Source organism: Amphiura filiformis, chromosome 7 (genome assembly GCF_039555335.1).
Source record: "Amphiura filiformis chromosome 7, Afil_fr2py, whole genome shotgun sequence".
NCBI lineage: Eukaryota > Metazoa > Echinodermata > Ophiuroidea > Amphilepidida > Amphiuridae > Amphiura > Amphiura filiformis.
In genome coordinates this window covers 48,841,773-48,869,771 of record NC_092634.1, presented here as the reverse complement: position 1 = coordinate 48,869,771, position 27,999 = coordinate 48,841,773, and the positions used below count along the sequence as shown (strand labels likewise).

Genomic DNA, 27,999 nt, shown 5'->3' with positions numbered 1-27,999 from the left:
GTGGAGTGTTTGTGTTTTGCTAAGCTGCTACAAATTTCGAAGTAAATGTACATGAATAAGCTTATGTTTTTACCTGCAACCAGTGACAGTATTTCAAGCAAGCAGCAACATGGGAGCATATTAGCAGGTAGATCAATACGTGTTTATACTTGTTTTCTTACTTATAAATTCTAGAAAACAAAAAGCTTAAATTCATGAATGTCAATGTCTGAATTATACCTGATCTCATGTACCAATGACGTCTGAATGTGCTAGTAGTGTATATTCTGTCGGTCCGTGCTACGTCACTCTCGGACTGTTGATGATGCGACTCACGGTCGAGTGAAAACAAGTCCCTGATTCGATTTTTGTTGATGATTTCTGTCATTGGTGTTATGTAAATTTCGATCGCAAATAGTCAGTAGAATCAAACAACCGTTTCTAAGTCTCCAGAGTGGAAGAAACTTACTTGATTTACCGTTTATATACTGACAAACTTAAAATTAAATTCCATGGGCATGGTCGAGTGTCGTTTTTTCCGAAATTGAACGTCACTCCAACAACATCGCTATGTAGCCTCCTTCACAGTCGGTTTCTGTTGTTCATAACAAACCGTGGGCCACATGCAGTTTGGGCCCGAGACTAGAGATAGCCCGGATGTTCGACCGACACAATACAATCATGATAATATATATGGCAAGCCACATCATTCATAAATGCGAGTTTTGCCCGCTATACTGGTCGAAGAGCCCGCTATACTGGTCGAGGAGCCCGCGCCCGCTATCTACTGGTCGAGCAGCACGCTATACTGGTCGAAGTTTCACCACACCGAACGGCGAGTTTCATTAACGCCGAACGGCGAAGTTTTCACCACGCCTGAATGGCGAGTTTCACAACGCCGAATGGCGAGTTTTTCTGACGTCGATCTAAAATACTTATAGTTCACGAAAAAATACTACTATGTAGGTATCCCAGGCAAACCTTAGTTAACACATTTACTAGTCAGCAAAATTCGCCGAGACCGGAGCCCAAACACAATGCATATTTACATAGAAATTTGAATTTTTTTTGAGAATAGGCTGGTGAAGGAAACCTACATAAATATGTTTTCTATACTTCACCTGACCCAAATATATGATTTTTTATGGTGATAATCAAGTCGCACATGGAATTTTAGAGGGATTTTGATAGCAGTTCCATTAAAAAAGCTGCTATCGCCATGAGACTAAGATCTAGAAACACCCCTACATGCCGTTTTGGGGAATTTTGCTAGCAGAATCTTTTTGATGAAAGTCAATCTTTGACAAGATGTAACTTTGTTACGGAAAGTGCTATGACAAAAATGTTTTCAGTTTTGGCTTTCTGAATAACTCAAGGGCTTTAATTTGATATGTAAAATGATGCAGTTTGATGGCAAATTTGAATTCACCTAGCATACTTATACTATGTAGGATTATAATAATGTTTAAAAACAATTTTGGTAAACTTTTTTCGGGGGTGGATCTTTTATATAGTTTTTTCGGTATATCTCTTATAAAACGAATCAATGTGCCCGGAAGTTTTAAAAGCGGGGTTCTCTTGCTCTCGTTTCTGATTGGACTTAAGCCGTTAAGCCTACACAGGGCATTTAAACAAGCTGCGCCACGCAGAATTTTAACCCAATTAACGCGATCCACGATTTGCTAGTTTTGCGTAGGCCTACACACGCATGTATTATTTGTATTGCTACTTGAACAATGTTCAGAATGTTGTATGAACGGGGTTCATTCATGGCCATGCGTTTTGAGTTGGGCCGGTAATGCGTTACATGTTTACTCGCGATGAAAATTGCATGTTTTTCGTTTAGATATGAATATGTTTCACATATTATACCCAACATATATAAAAGTATACATTTTCTGGCTGCAAATGAACCAATGAATCCACAAATGCCCTTTAAAATGACACAGGGTGTAACACTAAGGATTTATGAAATACCAAATATTTTAGGGAAAAAATGTAAAATTTGACAAATTAAAAAAAAAAGTTAGCTTCACCCCACATAATTAAAAGTTCCATATTTGAATTCCTCTCAGTCAGAGCTTTAAATACATATATAACATCATAGGGTTCAATAAAATTAAAATGATTTTGCGCCAGCCTCTTCCAAGTCATATTTTCCCATTGACTTCAATGTGTAACCGAACGGAAAATAAAATATGCAAAATTGCTTCTCAAAGCAAATTAAATTACCTGGAATATGATTGTATGGTGTTATAGTATGCAGTTTAAAGTGAATTGTAAAAATGTGAAAAAGAAATGCACCTCTTGCATCATATGACCCCTAGGGGTCACATTTATTAAATTTGCTCCTCCTGATCCTCCTCCTCCTCCTGATCCTCCTCCACCCCGCACATTATGCTAATTAGATGCAAATTATTCAAATGTTAATAACTTTTTACAACTTTTTTAAGGTTTACTGTATTGGTCTCATCACAAGCTTTAATTTGACACCAAATTTAACTGCATAGGCTGCATATTAATGGAGAAAATTAAAAAGATGAACCCTAAAATGCCGCGCGCATGTAACATCTCCACCTATTTACTGGCCCAACTCAAAACGCATGGCCTCATAGGATTTCGGGCATGATCGTTGATTTATACGAGTGTTTAAGCGATCATGCTCGAAATCCTATGAATGAACCCCTAATTCAATGTTAGTTGCAAATTCAATCAGTCAGGTTATTTATTAATGTTATTTATTGAAGATCGGGTTAAGTGTCAACCGGTATTCTCTGAAATGTGTTCATTTTTTGTGCGCACTATTTTGCCCTTTAAACACTTCGGTACTCACATGTATACGGGATGTGCACCCATGGTTTTAGTCTTTTCCCGGATAGTACTGCAGCATTACAAGGAAAGCCGCATTCAAAGACCACAAAAAAATGTTTGGTTGTAGGCTACTTGTAGGGCCTATTCTATTTTTCATAGAGCGACCAATTTTCAGTAGGGGAAGGTGGGGCATAACGGACCCTCGGGGCAAAACGGAACCACACGGAAAAATAGGCCTTGGCAATACTGCCGTCTATGCAAATTATATTGAGGAATACCAGTATGGCTACGAGGATTTACAACAAAAATTTTATCTGAAACAATCCACTGACATTTGAGCTAGATCGAGTCAAAAAATTACTACCCGTCTGGTGTAAGATATGTAGATGTTTAATGTGCTGAAATTTTACTTCATTAATATCGGATTCCCAAATAATTGTGTATATTGTAAACATGAAGGTACTAGCTTTGAGCTGTATGTACTGCATGGCCTATATGCTAAGATGTATTGTGCATGCACACTATTTCTACAAAATCGGGTATGGGGCAAAACGGACCCCTAGGTGTGGGGCATAACGGAACAGGGTTCCGCTTTTGCCCCGGGCGCTTTGTCCCACAGATGGGTTCCGCTGTGCCCCAATTGGACATAACGCGTCTTCACTCAAGGAAATGCAGGCGTTATCTAGGGGCCTACTTGAGCATGGTAAACACTTCGCTGAAACATAGACATATAACTAGACCTACAGATAGAATTAATTATGGCAGAGGTGGTAGGCCTACTTAACATTTCTTTCTAATCAAATATTGGTCATACATATTATAGGCCTACTAGGCCTATAAGAAGTTAACCACTCACTCTACAGAGATGGTAGGCCCACTTAATATTGTAACTGAATATAGGCCTACATATAACTAGGCCTAGGGCCTACCGATGGAACAACTGATATAAGTTTGCACCCAGGGTTCCGCTTTTGCCCCATAGTGGTTCCGCTTTTGCCCCGATAGTGGGGCAAAACGGATTTTTTTTGTTGAAAAGATTCAAGTTATATTGGTTAATGGTATATTAAAGGTAAATACAAACTTCAACTGAACATATAATTTTTACAGTCATATTACTTATGGTGACGTCACAGAGCATCCTCAAAGTTAAGTGTTCCGTTATGCCCCACCTTCCCCTAAGCTAGTGAGTCCAACTTTGGAGCCAAAAACAGTGGATTGTAAAACACGATATTGCCTTCATATTGAAAAATTGTTATAAACATTATTATACTACGTGTAGGCCTATTATTATTATACTACGTGAATATTTTAGATTGACGTAAGAAAAACTCGCCGTTCGGCGTGGTGAAAACTCGTCGTTCGGCGTAGTGAAAACTTGCCGTTCGGCGTGGTGAAACTCGACCAGTATAGCGTGCTGCTCGACCAGTATAGCGTGTTGCTCGACCAGTATAGCGTGCTCCTCGACCAGTATAGCGGGCTCCTCGACCAGTATAGCGGGCTCCTCGACCAGTATAGCGGGCAAAACTCGCATTTATGAATGATGTGGCTTGCCATAAATATACCCAGTGTGGGCAAGTCATACGTCAGTACCAGTAGGACTTGCGAAGCATATCACCAAAGTAAGATATAAGGTGGACAAGCTGTCAAAGTTGTTTACATTCCAAAACATGATATCTGCACCAGTTATGAGAATTCGCACACACCTAAAGTTGTTTTCTTTAAACTTCCGTGGTCGTGCCTGTGCGTATCACGTACACGAGCGTAAACGCAAAAGCAATGCCAATAAACAATCACGCTGATTGGCTGATCAATAGTCTTGACGACACGGTGACGACAACACCATTTGACCTTTCTCACGTACCTCAAAAGTGTACAGTACATAGAGAGAGATACACGCTGCACGTGTGTGCACATTTTAATGTAGAAAATTTGTGTAGCATCATGGAATTACATACAACGAAGCCAGATACAGCGCACGGTTGTTTGATGGGATCATTTATTAGTTTTTCAAACAAAACATCATGTACAACCAAATTTTAGGCCTGAACAGCTAATGTGATATCATGCTAATGTATACAGATGCTTTTGAGTCATTCTCAACTTTAATTTTCCCTCTTTTGCAAAATTATTCACTTTTATAACATCTTTATAGCTTTTTCGGATACAAAATGTATCTATGAATGACAAAAATGGTGGCGCTATTTAGTTACTGGAAATTGATCTTTCAAGCTTTTAATACAAACAACTCCTTTTATTGTTTGATAAAATATGTTTATAAAATTTCATTGTTGCTTGTTTCACCTATTCCAGCTGTTTTAATGGCAGTATTAATCACCTACCCCTTGCAAATAAAGAAATATCATTTAGGATAAGTAGCGCCATCTATAGTTTGCATTTAGTTAATAATGAAGCCAATTCTATATACATCAAACAGCCGTGAGCGCCATGTATGATTAATCGCACTTCTCATAATGCGGTAGCACTCACATGCCTCAAAGCTCAGTCCCTGAAAACTTAAAACATTTTTTTACATGTACCTTTACACGGTTAACCGACCGGATTTTGGGCCGTTTAAACGGTTAGACAAATAGGCGTTATATTGAATTTACATATAGCTATCTAATTTAAATTTAAATGTGGTTCACAATATTGTCTAGAATTTGACATGGTGAAAAGTCAACTGATGATGAATACATCACTAGGATCCACAACATGCTCATCTATCATGGCACGGTTATTTAACCCCAATACATTTGCACATTCATTGAATGACCTTTGAAAATTTGAGTACAAAAACTCATAGTCTGCAACTTGAGGTCAAATTTTGCACTATTGAGGTTAGGCCCTTCGCACTTGATTATTAGTTTCCTGTTTTATTTTGAAAAAGGGACGAGATGACTTTTAATTATTAATTATCTTTTATTTTTTAATTTAATTTGAACTATTACAAGCAACTATTGACTCGTTTTGACTAGAGCGGGCATTTAATTATTTCACAACAATATTTGATTTTATAAATAAGTGAAGGTGGAGTTGTACTCTTTGTTCATTCATCATTATTGTTGATATTATTAAAGTCAGGAAATGGCAAGTAGAAGTAGTTGAAAGTTATTTTAAAGGAGAAAATTAGAAATAAAAATAAAATAATTAATTATTTTGAGATTTTCAATTTTGGACGCGGGCGGTAAACAGGAAACTAATAATCAAATGCGAAGGGCCTTATTGAACTATGCCATTGGGATGAGGCTATTGTGGTCCCTAGTGCATTGAATAGTGTAGTGGTTCGTTCGAGCATATCGTTAGACGAGTCCCTCGCCTTTGTTTAGATAATAATAACTGCGCACCATCTATTTTGAGGTCATTGTGTGAAATCGGAGGGTTTTGTTTTGGGCTGAGGTATTTTTTCCGAGGGAGCGTACGTAGCTCCCGAGGAAAAATACCGAGGCCCAAAACAAAACCCGGCTAATTTCACACAATGAACTCAAAATAGATGGTGCAAAGTTATTATTGTCATTCATTACCGTCGTATTTAATAATTTGAACAAATCAAAATAGCATTTTATGTTATTTTATGCCTTAAAACGTTGTTAAAATATAACCAGTTTAATTATTATTGTAACCTACCCTACAAAAAATCGACCAGGCGAATTTAACATTCGCGCCGACAACAAAAGCTACCAATCACAGAAACGCGGCGGCATCGCGTAGGCGCGTGCGTTGCAATAACGCTTAGCTTTATACACGCACGCGCGGGCAGAAGTCATTGTAGCACGTCAGGAGTCATTGTGAGTTATTAATGACCTCGCAATTAGTGCGTGGTCGGGCAATCAATTTTTTTTGATTGGATCACAGGTTTCACGTATAATTAATGAGGTTATGAATGATAAACAATGATGTCAAGTGGTCTTTATGATACATCTAAAATAAGGTAATATAATGCAAGTAAAGTAGGTAATAGGGATATGCATCCTGCACAAGAACAAATAAACACAATGGGGAACGATTGCTCGCTACAAGAAGAAACTGAATATATTTTTAAAGAAAGAATGAACAGTTTACCAACCCAAAGTGTTACAAAAAAATAAACACACACAAAAAAAAAAGCAAGGGAATGTGCCAGCATTTAATGCATGTAAATAATGTGCAATTAGTGACTGCTCAACCAGGCTGCTCAATAGTGCTCTTGCCAGGTAAGCTGGTTTATAAAATTATACAAAATCCATTCTTCTATATAATGTCTTGAATGGGAAACATCTTTATTATTTTAATACCCTGGTTGAATTTGGGATTAGTGGCTGACAACAGAAAACACTCAAAAGAAGGAGACCAATTTAAAAAGAAGCTCAAATACAGTGTGAACGCATCATAGGGTAGATGAGTGCTGCTGATGCAAAAGCAATTGTTCAAATTTTAAGACCATGGAAATTCCATGATAAGACCAATAAGCTGAAAATTGGATGAATGCACAATGCACATGAAGTCATGAATGTTGGATTAGTCGATACAGTCACAATTCTAGGAAGAAGTATTACACAAGAGGGCACTCTCATCAAGTCAAGTGAAGTGGATGGAATCAATTTGGCTTGTATTGGTCTTAGGGACCGCTCACAAACAGACCTCAAAAATTTCAGGGCCCCCTTTTTGACATGAAAATTATGGGTCAACCCCATAGAAAAGCATATTATTATAAACTTAATTTTTCCAGGAAAATTTATGGTCATTTTTTCAGGCCCCCCCCTTAGGAGGGTCAACCTTTTCCGCCCCTCCCCCCTTTTTGCCTCAACCCCCCCCCCCCCCCCTTACAAGTGTTTGTGAACGGTCCCTTACTTTTGGTTCAGCCAGACTTCAAATTAAAAAAATACATATTTATTTATTGATTGATTGATTTTATTGATTGATACATGTTTTACCAGTGGGTGCATTGCACATGATAGTTGATACATAGGGGCCATGGGGAACATGTGTCATGGTGGGGCACATTTGTATTTTAAGCACCAATTTTGATAAATTGTCCTCCTTTTCACTTAAAAAGCAATAGCTAAAAACAATAAAAGTGAAAACATGTCCACGAATGGTTTTTATTAACTCTGCATTCATTAAAATTGTTCTGAGGGGGACTACTTCCTCGACCCCGGCTCAGTGGTGTAACCAGTACACAAAAAAAAACTGGGAAGAAGAGCAAAACATAGGAAAGGAGAAAAAGGGGGAAGGAGAGAAAAAGAGGAAAGAAAAAAAGGGGAAGGGAGAAGACAAAAAAGGGAGGGAAGAAGAGAAAGGGAAATTAAAAAGGGAGAAGAAGGAAAAAGGAAATGGGAAGGAAGAAGAGAAAGGAAAGAAAAAGAGGGAAGATAACTGTTGTAAAAATGTTAGTGCAGCTTCAAACAAATCTATACTATACTTTCATTGTGAAATTTGTACTCTGAAACACTTATTTTTTAGCTTGTAATATGCCACTAGAACTAGCCCGTTCACAAATCGCAATAGCTATTAGGGGAATATCTTGGACCATCATACTGTAAGGTATCAGAGTATAGCACAGAGCCTGTGCTACCCTGAAACTCCATCAGGGCTTTGCCCCTGGACCCCACCAGGGGCACTAAGGCGGGCCCTGGGCCCCACCCATTTAACGCTTCGCGGTAAGCAGCTCGCACATAAATACTACAACTTTTGATCAGAAATTTCGACCCCCCCTCCAAAGCCCACTGCACTTTATACCAATTAATGTGCAGTTTTTCCGCCTAAAATAACCCCTGCCATGGTTCATTTAGAATTGGGAAATGAATCATCATGAAAGTACTCTGTCCTTTGGAAGGGATGTTAAGCCGTCGGTCCCATGTACAGAAAGCAATACCTGTATGTATCTCACAGCCAGTTTAAAAAAGAGTAGGGTGTTAACCGGAACTTTTAAAAACCCTGACTGTTCCCAACCTGTCCTGGTGCTCAAATGGCCCAATGGAAATAAGCTTCAATAGAGGCTTTCTTGGGTTGTCCAGGGTTGTCAAAACCTGAACAAATCACACAAACAAATAAAAAAAAAAGTTTGTCAGCTTATCAGATGAGTGACACACCTCCCTTATACCCATTTTGCAATCACAACATGTTTATCATATCCTATAAAGTAGTAAGTACAATGGAATGAATTGGTTAAACCAAGTTCAATGTTGCAAAACTACTGATATTATGAAATTCAGCTGATTGAGATTATACTGGTATCCATTGTTTTCCATTTTGCAGGTTGGTGACACAGTGATTGTATCTATTTTGACCCTTGGAACCACTACAACAGGTCCTTGGCATTGATTAGAGTGTACCAATAGTAAGATTAACATTCACTGTACTGGTTGTTGTATGCTGGTTGCTAGCCGCTGGTTCATTCAGGAGGGGTGTAGCACATGGTGGAGCGTTAATCTCTGGTAAGATTCTTTATTAATATTTTACAAAGGTGTACCGTACATACTATGTACAATATTTACCTGGGGGCACTTCAATATGAAATGGATATAGGTGTAGGGCTGGCACTTTCGTACTAAGGGGCTTTCGGTGAGAGCAAAATGTAAAAAGTATGGTTCATTGGTGAGAGCATGATTTTTGGCATTCGGTGAGAGCAAAATGTCAAAAATATGGGGTCATTGGGTGAGAACATGACCCTTTTTTTCAATAGAATCTTTGGGTGACAGCCGAAACAGTGCCACAGAGACCTCGAAAATCGAATTTCTAGTTATAAATGGCTTCAAATTTCTTTGTTTTTTCAAAATAAGTAACAAAATCAGTGATAAATGGAAGTTGCTGTACAAATTGAACTTGTAAGGGTCTTTGGGTGACAGATCAAATGGAAAAATATGGGGTCTTTGGGTGACAGAGCATGTGTTTGTAAAAAAATATGGGGTCTTTGGGTGACAGCGATGCTGAAAAAGGGGGTCTTAACAGCCCTACATGTACATACACATCACCTCCAAAGTTGGAGTGCCCCCCCCCCCGGAATATTTGATACATGCATGTACATGAATTGTGGCTAAATATCCATTTTGCTAAATGATAACTGCATGTATTTATCCGTGGTATTTATGTATGGAGTTCTTCTTCTTTGTGCGAGTGATTACAAAATGTATGTTATAGTATATTTAAATACTGTCATTAATTTTAAAATACTGGGTTAGTATTTTGCTTTTTAGGAAATACTGTATCTCGTTTGATCTAAAGCTACTTGTATGCTCTGTTTTCAACCAATTGCAATCATTGTTCAAAGTTACAAATCTGTGGATTTTGTTTTTAGTCAAAGCATGCAAACTCTATGAGTGTGTTTGACTCAAGTTAATGCAGAGCACTTATTTTCAACATAGGCGCCCGTCACCGTTGAACTTTTAACTTATAACCAGATTTCATGTAACCTTTCAACACAGACTTATTTTTGCAAGTAACTAATATTGTTATATGTAGGCATACATATGAACGTTATATTATTCCACCAAATAAAATCATACGAAGTACAATTTCTGTGTTCAATTACTTTGTAAACTAAAAAGTGTTCTTACAGTATAGGCCTATACCTTAACTTATTTACTTCCACTTCAAGCAGTGTTTATGTAACACAAACCTAAATACCCAACATTTCGGTTAAAACATACGCTGTAAATCCAATTGTTTATGGTTTCTCTAACACTTTTTAAACACGGCAAGGTGTTTAATTGTTCATTTACACAGTAAAGGTATAGGACACATAAACACATAAACACCAAAGTAAACACATAAGCAAAAGGAGTACACATACATGATATACCGTGTAATTCCGTCTACAAGCATATGTGCCTCTAAACGAGGTTTTTTTTTGACGAGGCAGAGATGAAAGGCAGATAACCTCCACAAACACATTACAATAGATCGGTCTTATAATACGTGTTTTACAGGCGCCTATATCAGTAATATAGTTGTTGAAACTCCAAAATAATGTTTTTGTAGAGAGTGTCTGCCTCTCGTCTCTTTCGTCAAAAACAACCTCGTTTAGAGGCATATGCTTGTAGACAAGGTTTTACGGTATGAGAGTATTTAGATTCTAAACATTCAACATGTTTACTTTCAAAATTGTTTAGAAATTAAACCGACCAAATGTTTACAAAGTAAACACATTGTGCATTTACTTTCCAAACAATATGAAAGTAAACATGTTGAATGTTTAGAATCTAAATACTCTCATGTGTTTACTCTGTGTTTACTTTGTGTTTACTTTGGTGTTAGGTGTCCTATATACTTTTATGTGTAAATGAAAAATTAAACACCTTGTTGCAGTTTTTAAAAAGTGTACAGAAACCCTAAACAAGATAAACCATGAATCCTAACAAACTTAACATTCATGACAACACGTTATTGCTTTGGTTTGTATACCTCATAAAGTCAATCTCCCCACCCCCCCTCCCCCAAAAAACTGAATCATCACAGTTTCCAACATTTCAAAGATAACCCCTTGACACATGCTTAACCCTTCTAAAGGTTTTTTTTATTGGCATAGGCACCTGTTAACCATGAAGGCCACCAATCTACACCATATGCTAGATTTTAATGCAAACACTTGTCTTGTTTTATTTCAGGTGTAAGCAATTGACTGTCTAAAGCGCCCTTTATTTCATCATGGCTAGTCATTTTCATCATCCAGGCCACCATTCTGAGTCGGGCAACTGCTCCATGGACCATGTAGACTGGGCATGGGATATCTTCCATGAGTGTGTGACAGATAATGTACAGTATGCAGGATTTATGCTGGGTCTGCTCTCAATTCTCTGTTGGATGTTTGTATTCATACCGTAAGTTGAACAACATAACATTTTGTTTCCGGGGTACTCAGTACAAATGACCATACGGGACGTGCCGCAAATATGGTATATCAATGACCCCTTTGACAATTTTGGTTAAATTCGGCCGAAAATTTTGACTTTTGGCAGGCTGCGACAAATCGCCTGTCCGATAGCCCGGGCAATCACATTTTTGTCGGGCAATTAAAACTCTGAAGAGCTGTGCCCGATCGGGCAAGTCTAAAGTTAAACCAATTAAAGCTTGATGATTTAAAATGGAGTATTTCTGTCCAACTTGGCGTGTTCACAGAAGTAAAAAACGCCAAAACAAAGTAGAAAACTTCTTGAAATGGAACTCAAATTTCGCTAGGCACTCGTATCCCACACCAGACTTGCAGACATATACATGTATATATGGTCATTTTCACGGTAAAGGGTGTAACTTTGGATTTTTAACATTTTGATCCGTAGTATTCTAATAAAGCCACAGAATTCCATGATTTTTGGCCACATAAGTCATCTAGTTAGCAGCTACCTTGGGTAGCATAATCAGCTTTGGGAGTTACTGCGCTTAGTTTTAGCAGGCTTAAATGTACTTAATATTGCCATTTTGAAAAACTATAAAAAACAGTAACATTTTTTGTAAAACTCTGTGTTTTCTTCAGTTAGTTCATGGATAATTTTTCTTATCCTGAAAGTACAGTCATATGTTCAGTAAACACTGCCACATTAGATTTAATTGTGAACAGCCCTGTATTTTTGAGAACCAGACTTCGATATTTGTTGTTTCGGAGGTTTCATTTTCCGTTAACAATTGTTAACAAACTTTGTGGGTGTAGCTTTGGTTCATAATTCTTGGTTATTTCTTCACTTCTTCTTGATTCATAACAGTTGTTATCTTAACTTGAAATGGGTAACAAAAATTAGTCGATTTGCAAGCTTTTAAAATTTTTTATAAAATCTTGACTTCAAAGAGCCGTTTTTCCGTTAACTTTTTGAAGCCTCCAAACAAACTGTTCAGCAAGCTTGTGCAAATATAAATAAAAGAGCTCATCCAATCTATTTATCAAAATGTAGCAAAGTAGATCCTCAAGTCACATGTTTTTAAATCGTGGAGATATATATCACTGTTTGAAAATGGGACCCAGTACAAACTTTCCGTTAACAATTGAAGCCTCCGAAACAAGTGAAGCCTCCGAAACAACAAGAAGATTAATTATCATCTATGCATATCTAAATTGGTGTGTTTCATACTGATATCTGCATTGTAATTATTACTTGATATGTGCAGAATGTCATAAATTAAAAAATATTTTGACATTATGGTTAATGGCTGAAAAATATGCTGATACCCAAAAAGGCCTGTTTCGGAGGCTTCACATGCAAAAAACACCATACTTAACAAATGGGTGAAAAAATTAACATGTGATAAATCTCCAATATCTGCCGCATAGAATCATTGATTCAATACACACAAGAAAATAACAGCTTAGATGATCCCAACACTGTTGTTTTCAAAAAAACTACTTCTGCAATGTTTAACAATTGTTAACATGAAGCCTCCAAACAAAAAAAAATGACTTGCTGTGATAATTTAATTTTTGTCACAAGTGAAATTCAATACTTAGAAGCAAAGCATGAAAATTGGTAATTGTGATATTTTTTACCTATTTTTTTATGTCAACTTGTAGTAGTTAGCCAAATATTTTACTTAATGATCACCTGTGTTGTTAACTGAAGCCTCCGAAACACAAATCGCTTGAATTGCCAATTCTAAAAATAACTCCAATTTCTGTGAAACTTGGCTGGGAGGTTCCTTTCATCAAGTAGTATTTGTACATGAAGTTAGACATTCAAATTATTTTAGGAACCCAATAAAACTTAAAAAATATGTTTAAGGTTTGGAAATTTCCATTGTAAATGACACTTGATGTTAAAAATTTTCAAAACTGCAATTACAAACATAGCAAAACATGGTATAAAATTTAACTTATATCTGTTGACTTACTTTGGAATGGGATTTCACATGTATTCCAGCTTTCATGTCATAATTTTCTGAGGTTATGTAAAATACATTTTTCTTGGATTTTAACCAAAATGTTATGGAAATGTCAATTTTTTTATTAGAAATCAAAAGGTTTAAGCCTTGAAACATTATTTTACTGGAATTTAAGTTGCTTCTATGCATGATATCAGTAAACAGAAACATATTTAAGTGGTTTGAAATTTTGACCCTAAAAATCAAATGTTACACCCTTTACTGTGAAAATGACCATATGCTAATGAACATCATGCCGTTACGTGACGTATTGGAAGTTTGGCCAATTATAGAACCTGTTTCGTGCAAATATCATGACGTCAATGACGTCAGCTGGCCATGTATTTGCATATAATTGAGATTGAGATGTACTAGTGGTTGGCGAAATACGTAAATCGCCGTGACTTTACTGACAAAATTTCACATAAAATACACATTATTTTCCACATGTAAGAAACAAAGAGTGAAATAATTGAATGAAATGTTCATTTTTTATGCATTTCATGAATACTCATTTATTTATCAACTTAACTGAGAAAAGTATTGATTTCCGTAAGAATGAAACTGCCAAATTCGCACACTTACGGTACTATGCACTGCACTGCATGATGAGTACGGTATGTGACTTTGTCAACAATTGTTGCCGGAATATGGGTTAATTTCGGGCAATTTCGGCAACCAATTTTTGATATTGCCTGCCCGATCGGGCAAGCTAAAAAATAAAATTTGTCGCGGCCTGACTTTTGGTATATCAATGGGTCAAAATTTCGAAAAATTGTATATTTATGGGTCCACTTTCAAATCCGCTGAGAATTTGACGTCATCACTACCAAAAGCAAACTTGAGTACCCCCCCCCCCTCCCCCGGGTTTTGTTTATTAAATGTTAGGAACTGGTGTCATTCAAACTATGTATTTTCAGGGATATACATGTAGGATCACTATTTTCCCCCTGGTACTAGCTACGGCCTATCACCCCCTCACGCCCCGGGTTCGGCTTATAGCCAACCCCGGGTAGCCAACACAGTTTGCCCTATTGTGTGGTGATACTATTTTTTTTGACAGTAGTATTTGTTGCAAGGTCAGGGGAAGCTTATGTGTAACATAACTTTAGATTAGTGGGTTATCAGTCAACCTTCAAACAAATACAATAGCAGGGTTATATCTGGTCAAGATTACCAGCAGTACATACATGTACAGGGTGATCAAAATATTTGAATGTTAATGATGGTGTAAGGATGTTGCAATTAGTGAAGTGTTAATACTTTTAGGAGGTGAATAACTCTTACCTGTCAGTGAGCCAAGATTTTTGTTATCCGTGACAAAGCCCTGGTCACAAAGCCAGTGCCATAGAAATGTAATGGTAGTTTTAACTATAGGCCAAAAGTTCCAATTTTTTTTTACTAGAAAATTAATTAGAAAAACTGTGGTGACTAAGACAGGAAGTTAAAATCCTTGGCAAGGATTAAAATGTTTCTTCCTTGGCTGACTCGAGGAATGGCTGACTCGAGGGAAAAAAAAAATTATGATCATGATCATGTAGATGTAGGGATATTGATTTAAAATGAAACGTTCATGAAATTAACCTGATAATTGCTCAACAGATTTGGAAGTTGTTTTATTTAGTAGGCCTACTGTAGAAGAGCTTGGGCAATGAGGTTGGGACATCAAGACTTCACACAATATCGGTGGTGATTCAGAGAAATAGTTTTCATGACCCCTGTGACCTTCCATTGTTCCTGGACACTATCACTTGTAGGAAACCTTGTGATATCTTTTTTCAAAACCTAATTTTTGTGGCTTATTTGTAATATTTACACATGTCCCAACTATAATAATAATAATCAGCTAAAATGTGTTGTGTTTGCTGGATAAATCTCCCATACATGTAGAGTTCCATGTTAAACTCCAAAGATAGTCAGTGTGTTTTCTTTCACTTTACCCAATTCTTTTCAGCTTAAAGTGATCAGAAAACCTTCCTGACAGTTATTACTAATAAATTTCATCATTTTCAGTAACTTGACAACATTTAAATTTTTCAAACACAAAAAGTAATTGTGAGGCCCGTGTTCAATCGCCACTGACAGAAATCATACATTATGGCTGTAAAGGATAATATCTATATTGTGATCATTCATAATAAATTTATATTCATTATTTTATACAAAATGCAGGAATAAAGGAAAATAATATAGATTTCTTGGTTTTTGGTAGAAGTAGAAGGTAAGGTTAAACTTCAACATTTTTACCCAATTAAATTTGAACTTTTGTTCATTACAGACAATTTGTCCTGAGTTTTCGAAGTGGTAATCTGGATGATGCAGTTTCTCCATTCTTTCTTATATCATGGTTACTTGGAGATCTCTCCAATTTGATTGGCTGTTTACTCACTCATCAGCTTGGAACTCAGGTTAGTAGACAGTTCTAAACCTAGGTAATCCATGTTATTAGGTCTCTCAAGTTTGATTGGCTGTTTGCTCACTCATTAGCTTGGAACTCGGGTTAGTAGACAGTTTTAAACATAGTTAATCCATGTTTAAAAAAAGTGATGTTAATCCACAAGCCTCAGAACACTTTACACTTTTTAGGAGATCTCTCCAGTCTGATTGGCAGTTTGCTCACGCATCAGGTTGGAACTCTGGTTAGAAGACAGTTCTGAACCTAGTTAAATCTGGTGAGGAGATTTCTCCAATCCAAATTGCTGTTTGCACACTCATCAGCTTGGAACTTGGGTTATTAGACAGCCCTAATCCTAGTTATGAGATATTTCCAATCATATTGTTAGCTCTCTTTTCAGCTTGGAACTCAGGTTTAAGGTTAGTAGACAGTTCTAAACCAAGTTATTTATGGTTACTAGGAGATCGCTCCAATCAGATTACAGTAGCTGTTTGTTGACTCATCAGCTTGGAACTTGGTATGGTTAGTAGACAGGTTTTTAATTTTAGCTAATCCTGGTGATCAGCTTGGAACATGGGTTAGTACATTAGAAGCTAGACAGTTGTAATCCTGTCTTTCCAAACTGAAAAAAACCCTTTCATCCAGGTTGTTTGAATGTAACTCCAGTCTGGTGGTTGCTTACTCAATATTGACTGATTGACTCTAACCCTCATTATTTGGAGATCTCTCCAATCTGATTGGCTTCTTGCTTACATGTACTCATCAGCTTGAAATTTTAGATTCTTATAGCTCTAATTCTATTCTTGTGGATCTCATTTTGCAAAAAGGATTCACTGATTTATGTCAAAACGATAAGGCTTTTGACTAGTAGTCATAATAACATCATGTCTGGTGTTTCTTTTTCAGATTGCCACCGCTTATTATTATATAGTCATGGATGTCCTTATCTTAATGCAGTATTTATATTATGTTATCACAAATAGGAGGAAGAGGAGATTACGGCTGGATTCAGTTGGTAAGTAATATACCGTAAATGTTCGCCTAATGGCGCTATGGGCTCCCTTGACATAACTGGAATTTTAGACATAAACTAAAAGTGCCCTCCCATAAAATTCCCATCAGCAAATAAGGGCACATACCCTTAATTCTTGTTGGGATTTTTAGAGGAGGGGCCTCTATTTGTACATGAAATTTTACTCCAAGGTAAAGGAGCCCAGGTGCGCCATTAGGCGAACATTTACGGTACTACACTAGCTTTCAGAACAGAACGTTGGCACTCTCTTGCACAGGTTGACACACTCACCCCTGTTAATGAACAACATACACATGGCCTTCATGAGCAGCACTCTGCGCTGAACTCGGCTTTAACATGTAATGCTACTGGACATGATTGGATCTGCCATTCAGACCCAATCAGATCCCCCGGGTCAGACCTAGACTGCTGCCCTCAGTCGTCAACCGTCTGGATTGACGACTGAGAAAACTACATGGAAAAAAAGTGACGGATTTTGCAACAGGATTCCTGTGGCATAGAGCATCTTAGTTGTGTCCAAATTGACCTTTTGACCGAGTTTGTTGTTTTTAGAAGTTCAGAGCGCGATCTTGTCACAGCGGGCGCAGTACAGCGACGCGGTACACGGGCGCCGCTAGTCAGTCGCGCTTCTGGCGCACAACCAAAGTCGCATTGAATAGTTTTCAGAAGTCCGTCATGATATGGCCTGTAAGATAATCAGTCGTCACTACGAAGCATACACAGTACATGCGAAGTGTAGACGGCTGATTGGAATTAGTCTAGGTCAGACCCCTACTTCCATATTCAAGCTGTATTCCCTCACCACGGACAAGAGAGTGCTGTTCTTCTCTGAAAGTTAGTGTGGTTTGAAATTAAGGAGAGTATTATATAAAGTCTTGACGTCTTGTGTGCATTTTGCCGTTGGAACAAACACAGCAGCAATGTTGCTGTAGTAATTGTTCAGTAGCGGTAAAACACTTTTTGTAGTTAAATTCAGAACTTAAAAACTGGCAAAAATTTTTCTGATGCAAAGGGAATAATATGTGACCATCCAGCACAACTGAGCCCTGAAGTCGCCAATCATCATTTTTGAGATATTCAACCAAAATATTCTGCTTGAAATTAGCTTTAAAATGATGTATATCATGTCTATAGTACTTGACATTTAAGTAGTGAAAAATCAATAAAACATTCAATAAATCCTTTGTTTCCTATTGTTTATTGTTAAGTTCAGTGGAGCATATCTCAATAGTGGCACTGGCGACATCCGGGCTCAGTTGTGGAGGATGGTCACATATGTAGCTCATTAATGCTGGAAGTGAATACACACTGAAACGGTTGAGAACTGTGAAAATCTGAAAAATAATACCACCAAAATATAAAACATTTGCTATGCAATCAAGCAGAATGAGTTGTTTGCCACATAACATATATTTTCCCAAGTAATATTTATACGCTGATGAACACATTATTTGTTGGGAGAGAAATTAGACAAAATAATGCATGCATGCTTCGGGGGCTCGTGCATTAGACACATCAACATTAGTGCAAGTGCATTATTTTGTCTAATTTCTCGTGCAACAAGTAATACACATTCATTAAACTATTTCAACACAAGCAGAAAAAAAACACATGATTTTTTGCTGTTTTTATAACAAAATTATCACTAAAAATATTCTCTGCACAGTTTCTTATACATAACAGATCAACATGATAACAACAATTTTAAACTTTAAATGATGCAATTTCAATAATTTCACTGTTGTAGCATATTTTTAAAAGAGAAAACAAGAAAATTGATCCTATCGAAGAATCAACCCCAGGACCTCAGGGTTGAGAGACCTGTGCCTTAACCATTAAGGCAGAATATAAATTTGATATAAGAGGATCATCACAAGTTTGCCCAGTCAACTCTACCTACCCATCACTAGTTTGCCCAAGTTATGGCCTTTAACAAGTGATATAAATGTGCCAGTCCTAAATTGTAGAGGTCAAGGAGGTAGCAGCAAAGAGTAGCACTTCCACCATGTTTGCGTGTTCTCATAGAGGGCAAATAGTGTACTTACAGATAATTTCACTATGTGCTTGGCAGACTTAGATTCATAATGAGTTGTTGTTTGCACTTTGCATATACCGTATTGTGCCAGAACTATGCGCAAAGATCTGAGTACGCAAATATTTGTAACACTCGAGCTTAAAGATGCAAATTTACATTCAGTTCGGGCTGTTGCCAAAAAATGCTGGAGGTACACCATTTTGCCCACTATGAGGGACAAACCAAAATAATGGCTTTTCCTTACACACCTTACAATTTTGGGTACTGTTTGAGCACATCAGACATATCGAATTGCCTCCTGAATACGAAGAATGTCTTTCTGATATCAAATAATTTTCATTTTTTGAAAATCACGATATAATACAAATTTTATGACAAATTATTAAAATTTGATATTTTACACATTTTTGATATATAACAGCCCTCGAGGTAAATTTTATAAATCTAATGATATATTCTTAAAGTGTATGTAGCTGGGAGGAAAAGCCAGCGATCAATTGAAAATTTGACCTTTCATATTCAAGATATGGATTTTTTCCCCAAAAGACCTAATTTTTTCTGGTGTTTGGGGGTAAAAAATCCATATCTTCAATACGAAAGGTCAAAATTTTCAATTGATCGTCGGATTTTCATCCCACCTACATACACTTTAAGTATAAATCATCAGATGTATAAAGTTTACTTCGAGTACTGTTAAATATCAAAAATATCAATTTTTAATCATTTGCCTAAAATGTGTATTACATTGCGAATTTAAAAAAAAAATCAAAATTATTTGATATCAGAAGGACATTCTTCGTATTCAGAATGCAATTCGATATGTCTGATGTGCTCTAATGCCCCACCATAAATACTGTCCAAACGTTCATACCCCACCCCTTAAGTATATCTCTTTGGTAGAGGTAAATAACAAACCTCTGTGTTTCCTTGTTTTTGACTTTTTTTTTTGCAGTTTCAAATGGATCAGCACCAACACCAAAAGATTATAATTCAATTCCTGCCAGAAAAGAACCAAACCATGTAGTATACTGTGTTGGGGGACTATACCTATTCACATGTTTATATTCAGTGCAATCATTTGGATCGTCTAAAACTGAGTTGCATAGTAGTAGATCAGTTGGACGGTCTTTATTATCAGTAACTCAGGGGCCTTCAGCAGGTGATGAAGATTGTAGAGTTTACTTTGGTGATACTGGGGAGTGTCTATTTCAGGTGAGGTTTTGTTAAGATTGAAAATGAGATTCTTATAAGTATGAGCAGCACAAACATTAGGCAAAAAAAAAAAGGTTCATCTCAAAACTTGCGCGCGCGTTTGTAAAATCCCACGATTTGACAAAAAACAAATGCGGACATTTTTTTTATTTCAAAAAAAAAAATTTTTATAGTTTTTTTTTTTTTTAAATCGGCGAAAATCAGAATTTTTTCTCAAAATACCATGAAAAAAAGTCGGGAAAAAAAAAATTTAAAAAATTGCATTTCGCATTTGTTTTTAAATTTCTCGTGAGCTTTGAGACAAACCTTTTTTTTTTGGCCTTATATGTGACATGGCATATCGAAAGCATACACTGGGGGCAGGATCGTTAATGGAGAAATAGCCAAAAAATTTCTGCTGGGGTGATTTTTTCACAATTTGGGTTTGTTGCGAATTTGTGATGCTATTAATGTTTAAAATATTGTCTGATAGTTTCAGACCGGAATATAACTGGCATATTGTATTTTTTGAGACATTTTTCAAAGTAATTCCTACTCTCAACATTGTCAATAATATTTTAAAGGCCAATATCTCAATTTCCAATTTTATGATACCATAACTTACGAGCTCAATATCTTCCCTTAGGAATGTCTGATTTCATTGCGGGAAAACGGTGTTGTGGAGCAAATATCCCTGTATTTAAGATATGTAAAACCCTCAAAATTGATAACCTGCTCAAAAGTGTCTGTTTTTGACATGACATGTCACATAAATGTGAGCTACAGAATGAGTTTATAAGCTAGGTCCAGGCTGGAGTTTGAAAAAAAATCTTATTCCGCGATATTTGAAACAATCATGGTTATTTACTTTTTGTGTTGAGTAGGGGCCTACACTTGTTGGGTTTGGCAGCTTTATTTACCCATGTGGTATTATTGTACTGACCACCACCTGTTTTGATTGCCTGGGTATTCGTAAAAAGAGATATTGTTTTAATCACCAGGCATTTAGAATTGCATTCATTATGAAGTGCCATTAATACATCTAAAGACACATCCATTAAAAAAGTGTCTTCATGAAGCCCTGAAATATATACTATCATTACTATTAGGTTAGAAACCTGGGGTGTGTTTCTTTAACACTGACGACATGTCACAATTCTCAAGTATTATAGCATGGTAAGTTATGATGCATAAGGAGTACAGTACTCATAACTTTACCAACTGGCTACTTATGTGATAACGATGTGATAAATTTTTGAACTTACACCTTGTGAGGATATGATACATAATTAGGCCTAAAAAAATTGTTTGATTGGCGTAACCCGACTGACCCTAAAAATAGGCCCGACCCTAGACTTTTTTTCTTATTTGTTTGCCAAAAAATTAAATTTGAAAAAAAACCAAAAAACTTAAAATTTAAAAAAAGAAAAAAAAGAAGCAATTTACAGCATAAAATGTGTGTAAAAAAAAATTGCCGACCGACCCTAATTTTTTTTTTTGTTACGCCAATCAAACAATTTTTTTAGGCCTTAATGAAAGCATTTAAATGTAATCTGTTGTGATTTATGTTTATCCCCAGGATGAGATTGAGCTTATAGGATATTGCATCGGCAGTTTTTCAGGATTATTTTATTTAGGATCACGTCTTCCACAAATTATCAGAAATGTGAGTATAAATGTATTTAATGTTTTATAGCTAACTTTGAGGAATTAAAGGTTTTACTTTCTTTTAAGAAGTTGTCGATGATTTAAGATCCACTGTTATGTTTCTCCATCGATGAGAAAATATTTAAATAAAGTTGAAAGTAAATGAACATTAAAACATTAATCAGACTTTGGTAGACTAATGGGGATCATTAAGTTCAAATATGTGTACATCTATATCAATATGATGAACTTGTCGGCTGCTACATGTGTCCCTTTTTACATAATAGCTAGGAATAAAATACCAAACTTATCTCAAGTAAATATCACTTAAAATCGTCCTCAAGTCACATGCTGGTTTAGGAGTGTTCTCTGTATTCCTAAATCATGACATGGGGGTGATTTGAAGTGACCTGCACTTGAGATGAGTCTGGTATTCATTACTACCTGTTATGTAAAAAGAGACAGGTGTAGCAGCTGACAAGTGCATCCTTTTGATATGGATGTACATATGCATTACTATGGCCCTCATTTATGAATTTATCTACTATCTACTCTTGAGTTTACTCCTTCAAGAAGATTCTCAGCTGAGGTTAACAACTAAGTAGTGAGGCTCGGTGGCAAGCAGCTTTGCTGAGCAGCGGCCTGGCAGCCTCAAAACTTGGCAAAACTGAGCTCTTCTTCCCAATAGTCGAGGTCCTTCTCAGTAAAACTGTTGCAATAACTGTTATTCTAATTAAGCATATATTTCAAAGACATTTATACTGTCTGTCCATGGAGCAAACTGGCAGGTGGACATGTGGCTAACTAAGGCATTTGGATTATAAACCATGGAAACATCTCCCTCAGTAATCTGTTTTTGCTTACACAAAACACTTACAAGGCAGTGTCTTTTAAGACACTGTCTTGTACATATGTAAGTGTTAAAAAAGAATACTAAAAATCAAAAGTTTTTTTTTTTTTAAATGATTGAAATCCTACAAAATCTTGCCATAATAATTAATTTACTTCCTTTTCTAACAAGCTTGTATAATAATTATCTATGCATTTGCATGTTTAGTTTCAGCGTAAATCAGTAGAAGGACTATCATTGTTGATGTTCATCTTAACGGTGCTAGGTAACACATTATATGGGATGTCTATACTGATGGAGGACCTACAACCTGTCTTCATTGTGGCTCATATGCCTTGGCTCATTGGCAGTATAGGAACGCTTACCTTTGACTGCTGTGTATCCTTTTCTTGCAATGAATGGTCATTATTTTTGAAATATTTCTGCTAAAGCTTAAAAATAAATAAATAAAAATAATAAATAATTATGTTTCCTGTACAAATCAAGGTGCATTTATATAGGACTAAAAGAATGTATACATGTATATCGGTCTTTGAATACAAAAGAAGATGTAAATCTTCAGGCCAGTCAACTTTTAGACCTTCAGACTAACACAAAATGGGCTATTCCAGTTGAAATCCACACTACCCCTGTGGAAGATTTTGGAAATATCTTACACAGAGAGTATGTTTTTCAAATGTAATTGGTCAGGGTTAATCATTTTGAAACCCATACTCCCCTGTATTATGGTTTTACCTATATTTTCCACAACTGGAGTGAGTATTTCAAATGGAAGTTACCCAAATGTTTAATATATTCAAAACTCCTACTCCCTCTGTGGAAGGCTTTAGCTAAATCTACCACAGGGATAGTGTGGATTTTAAATGGAATAGCCCAATCATGATTCAAAATTGATTTGTTCAAATAAAAAACTAATAAGAAACTTATCTGAAATCGAGTGATAATCTAATTCTAAGGGTAGGGAAAGGTCCTCAATTTTTAGAGCAAATGGGTTTGCTGTCAGAAATATGGCCATGAGGGTAGACTGTTTGCTAAAGCTTCATTGGCTCCCTGTCTGCCATTGGGTTAATTTAAGATTGTTTTGCATTTATCAATGAATTGATGATGGTTCTGCACCATGTAATCTATCATCAGATATACGAAATCTCTATTCATGCAAGGACCATACTAGGCTGTATATCCCTGGAACAAATTGTTGCATAGGTGGCATGGCTGCATATATCTGCAGCTAAACCAACGCTGTTGAACATCATTATTATTCTCATATTGCCATCTTCAAAACTTTGTAAAAAGCAAATCTGTTTCCATATGAGGGTTAATTTTCATTTTGTATTATTTTCTGGCCAGGGGCGGTAGTTTGTTTCTTTTGAAAAAGAAGTTGAAAGAGGGATATTTAGTGGGTGTGCAGGTACTAAGTCCTAAGGTTACTAGTCTGAAAGCAAATGTTTCGCTTACGCATCTATGCAGCGTCTGGTATAGTCTGAAAACATGGTTCACTAATCCGAAACTTAAACAAGTTTGCTGGTCCGAAAGTTAGGGTACGGTTTAGTGTCAGGTTTAGGGTTAGGGTACCAGCAAGCATTTCCGACTAGCCCACCTTAGATTAGCAAATCTTATGACTAGTGGATGTAGACCATTAGTATCTGTTGAATCTGAAAAGAACGATGTTTATCATCAAAGTGGGACATAACAGTTGAATATTTAGATACAACATTACAAATTAATGAAAATTATGTTAATTTGTCCTTGACTAGTTGTCTCACAGCTTCTTGTTCAATTTGCGTTATATCATGGCAATAGATATGTGAAAGAAGAAACTGAAGATGAGGAAGAGGCTAGAAGATTGCTGAATTCAGGTGTGCCTTCCGAGTCAATTAACTCGGCCATCTATAGCTAGAAACGAGATTGCAAAAACTGATTGAAGAGACTCTAAAGATGTGTTCACACATTGTGTAATTTTATACATCTTGTGTTGAGACTACCTCATTACTTCTACTATACTGTGTGAAAGCTGTGAACACCATCATATTGGGCTAGTATGACATCTAACTCAAGGCAGTACGGACAGAGAATACATGGGTGGTTGAGAGTTGATGATGAGGGGTATTTTTGGAAATTTTATTTAAACTTGCATATACTTTGTCTTTGTAAATATGGCAGCACAGTTAAAGTGATTGTGTAAAATGTTTTTTAATTCAGATGTGAAAAGTATTATTTTTAGATGACAAGGTGCATTTCTTCTTTATACAAATTGAAGTGATTTTATGTGGAATTTTGGTGGTGGTGGAGGTTTAATTTATATGATTTACCAGCATATTATTATGCTGTTTGCTGTTCAGTTCAGTCACCCCTAGGGCCACAACCTTTGGGTATTTGTTTGGGTATTTGTTACTCAGAAGAACAATTTGAACAGGTTGTACAGGAAGAAATGCACTTGTTATCACCAACCATATATTTGCTACTGAAAGTCATCAAATGATTTTCTTTCCGTTACAATTGAAGTCATATGAATTATTGGCCAGTTAACTCTGCAATGTGAGGTCAGTATTTGAGGTATTGTTATTAAAAGTAGGATAGTAGACCATTTTGGCTTTAATTCTGACTGTTACTGGAAAAGGTGAATTCTGTTTGGACCAAAAAGTCCTGGTCCTGACTAAATTCAGGTGAAACAGCACTTACTTTTTTTCCAAACTGGTAGAAAAAATCTTATTTTCACCCTTGCATAATTTATTACTTGTTACCACATACTTGTGATTTGCCGTTATTGTTGCGCATACCCCAATGTAGACCACAGAGACAAAATACTTCAGCAATATTTTCTGTGTATTGTGTGTGAATCAGCTTCATGCATTCATTGTTGTGATATTCAGATTACCAACAAGACTGATTGGACCCAGTCTTCCCTATATTCTGCAGTGGTTTCAAGGCTCAAAGCTATTTGATATATATATAAATATATGGGTTTTTTGTTGTAAATATATGTCTTTATCTTTCTTTTTTAACAGTGATGTGTAATTTCTTTTACTGTATCTTATTGTATATTATTACCAACCATAGACTAAGTACATGCTGCTGGTAGCTAAGGAGTATATCATACCGTATTTCGTCAAATAAACGCTCCCGGGGCGTTACATTTTCCCAAGGGGGGCGTTTATTCAAGGTCAATTTTAGAACGATAATTCCTGTTAAAATCATTAGGAAAACTTAAAACTCACGCTAAAATGACGAACTAGAACTACACTGACTTCTGGTTCACTTCCGGGTTTCCAATCCAGATTCGATTATTGACGCTATTATCGACCATGTGGGCAATTTGGTAAGCTTACACAAGATAGCATGGAAATATCGGCATTTTTGAAACATCTTGGTTGAAAAAAGTGGTGGGGACGTTTATTTGAGGGGGGGGCGACTATTTGACGAAATATGGTAGATAGCATGAGTAGCAACTATAAGGACATGCTTTTTCTACCAGTATTTTAAGTTGTTTTCAAATGTCTTCATTACCAAATCCAGTTTTAATCACAAATATTATAGACATATCGGTTCTACCTTTATGTAAGCATTATCAATTCGAAGTTGAGTAATTAGGGTTAGGGATATAAACATTTTGTGATGCTTACATGAACGTCAAACCAGACATATGAAATCATTTCAACGGCTCAGTGCCTGAAGTGGGTAAGTACAATGGCTGCCCTGTGAACATTTGGCAATTTACACATAGTATATTGTACTCATCTGCACATGGCTGCTATACAAGGCAGCTATTGCGCTTACCCACTTCTGGCACTGAGCAGTTGATTTCTTGTGATGGATGTCAAGTTTCAAGAACATGTTTTCAGAATTGTAGCTTGCTACTTTTGAGGTTGTATGGTTTTCCGTAACATAAGGGTATAAGGCTTATGAAAGTCGATTCCTTGTTTCTTGTTACATAATTTTTCATGACTGTGAAGGTGACTATTTCATTATTCATTATTCATTATTTTATACATTACCATTTCATTATTGCATCTGTTACAGGTGTAAACCAATAACTACCCATGTATACATGTGATAAATCACAATATGTAGTTTACAGATGTAGTTTACAACCATATGAAGGTGATTGTACAATTTATCAAAGTTTCACAATATTTTTTATGAGATGAGATCAAAGCAGATCAAAAAATGTGGACAGAGAATTGAGTAGGTATTCATTATATAAATTCATTATTAACCATATACCATGCTTCTGCAAAGAAAATCCCTGAAAATCAACAGAAAGAGATTTATGATTATTTAAAACCACAATTATTTATTTGTATGTTAAAGTTTTAGAAATCAACATTTTATTCAAAATAATGAAATATTTGGCCAGCAAATTGTTTTGAGTGGAGTAGGGTAACGGGAAACAAGGAATCGACTTTCATTAGCCCAATACATGTACAGAAGAAACTAATGATTGTAACTGTTTAACTTTTGATAAATTAGTACAGTACATATATTTTTATCATATATATTTTAAATAATTTAGTGCTAAAGCATATTTCTGCCATTGAATATTTTCAATACTTTAGTGTTGTACACACGTTTTTGAATTTTGAGTGATTGGTGGTAACATTAAAAATATCATTCTTTTTAGCGATGGACATGTATAGCTACAACTGTGCATGTTTTTAAGGTTTGACACTATTTTAAAGTGTTGCGATTTGGTAGTTCACAGCATTTTGCGAATGGTAGTCAGCTTTGGCAAAAATCGCATTGCTCATTTCATAGCGAGTGTGTAGAGGAATTCAAATATCACAGATATACTTTTGTAGGTCCTGCGGTTCTTGAGTTATGTTGCAGAAGGGCTGAAACGCCTGCAACACTTACATAAACAAACATAACTCATTAACAACGATAAGTCAAGCAAGGTTTGAAAGTATATGGTTTGTAGAATGAACTTTTGCAAAACATCAAAGTGTTGTTTTTCAATAATATATCGATTTACATAATGAAAATCTATATTTTTTGGCTGCTTTGACCAACAATACCTTGTCTACCCTTAAGACAACCATTGAAGAATGGGTTCCAAATTTAATATATGTTCATTGTAATTCTTTGAAAAAAAAGTATTGTTGACTTTGAAACAGGGCATGCAATAATAGAGAAAGGATCTTTTGTAAAAAGGAAAGTTTTTATTTATATTAAAATTGTTCTGTATATATTCTTATCATTTCAAATAATGCACTGGTTTAAAATTTAGAAATACTTCACAG

At 36.1% G+C, this 27,999-nt stretch overlaps 1 protein-coding gene across 1 annotated transcript; it reads left to right on the top strand.

The window, feature by feature from the left end:
- Window positions 1–27,999, top strand: LOC140157265 (lysosomal amino acid transporter 1 homolog). The gene is made up of 9 exons (XM_072180394.1): window positions 1–127; window positions 9,025–9,203; window positions 11,373–11,585; window positions 15,890–16,019; window positions 16,913–17,021; window positions 20,027–20,286; window positions 21,845–21,931; window positions 22,970–23,140; window positions 24,528–27,999. Exons 3-9 carry the CDS (start codon window positions 11,413–11,415, stop codon window positions 24,657–24,659), a joined length of 1,062 nt encoding a protein of 353 aa, XP_072036495.1. The 5' UTR covers window positions 1–127; window positions 9,025–9,203; window positions 11,373–11,412; the 3' UTR covers window positions 24,660–27,999.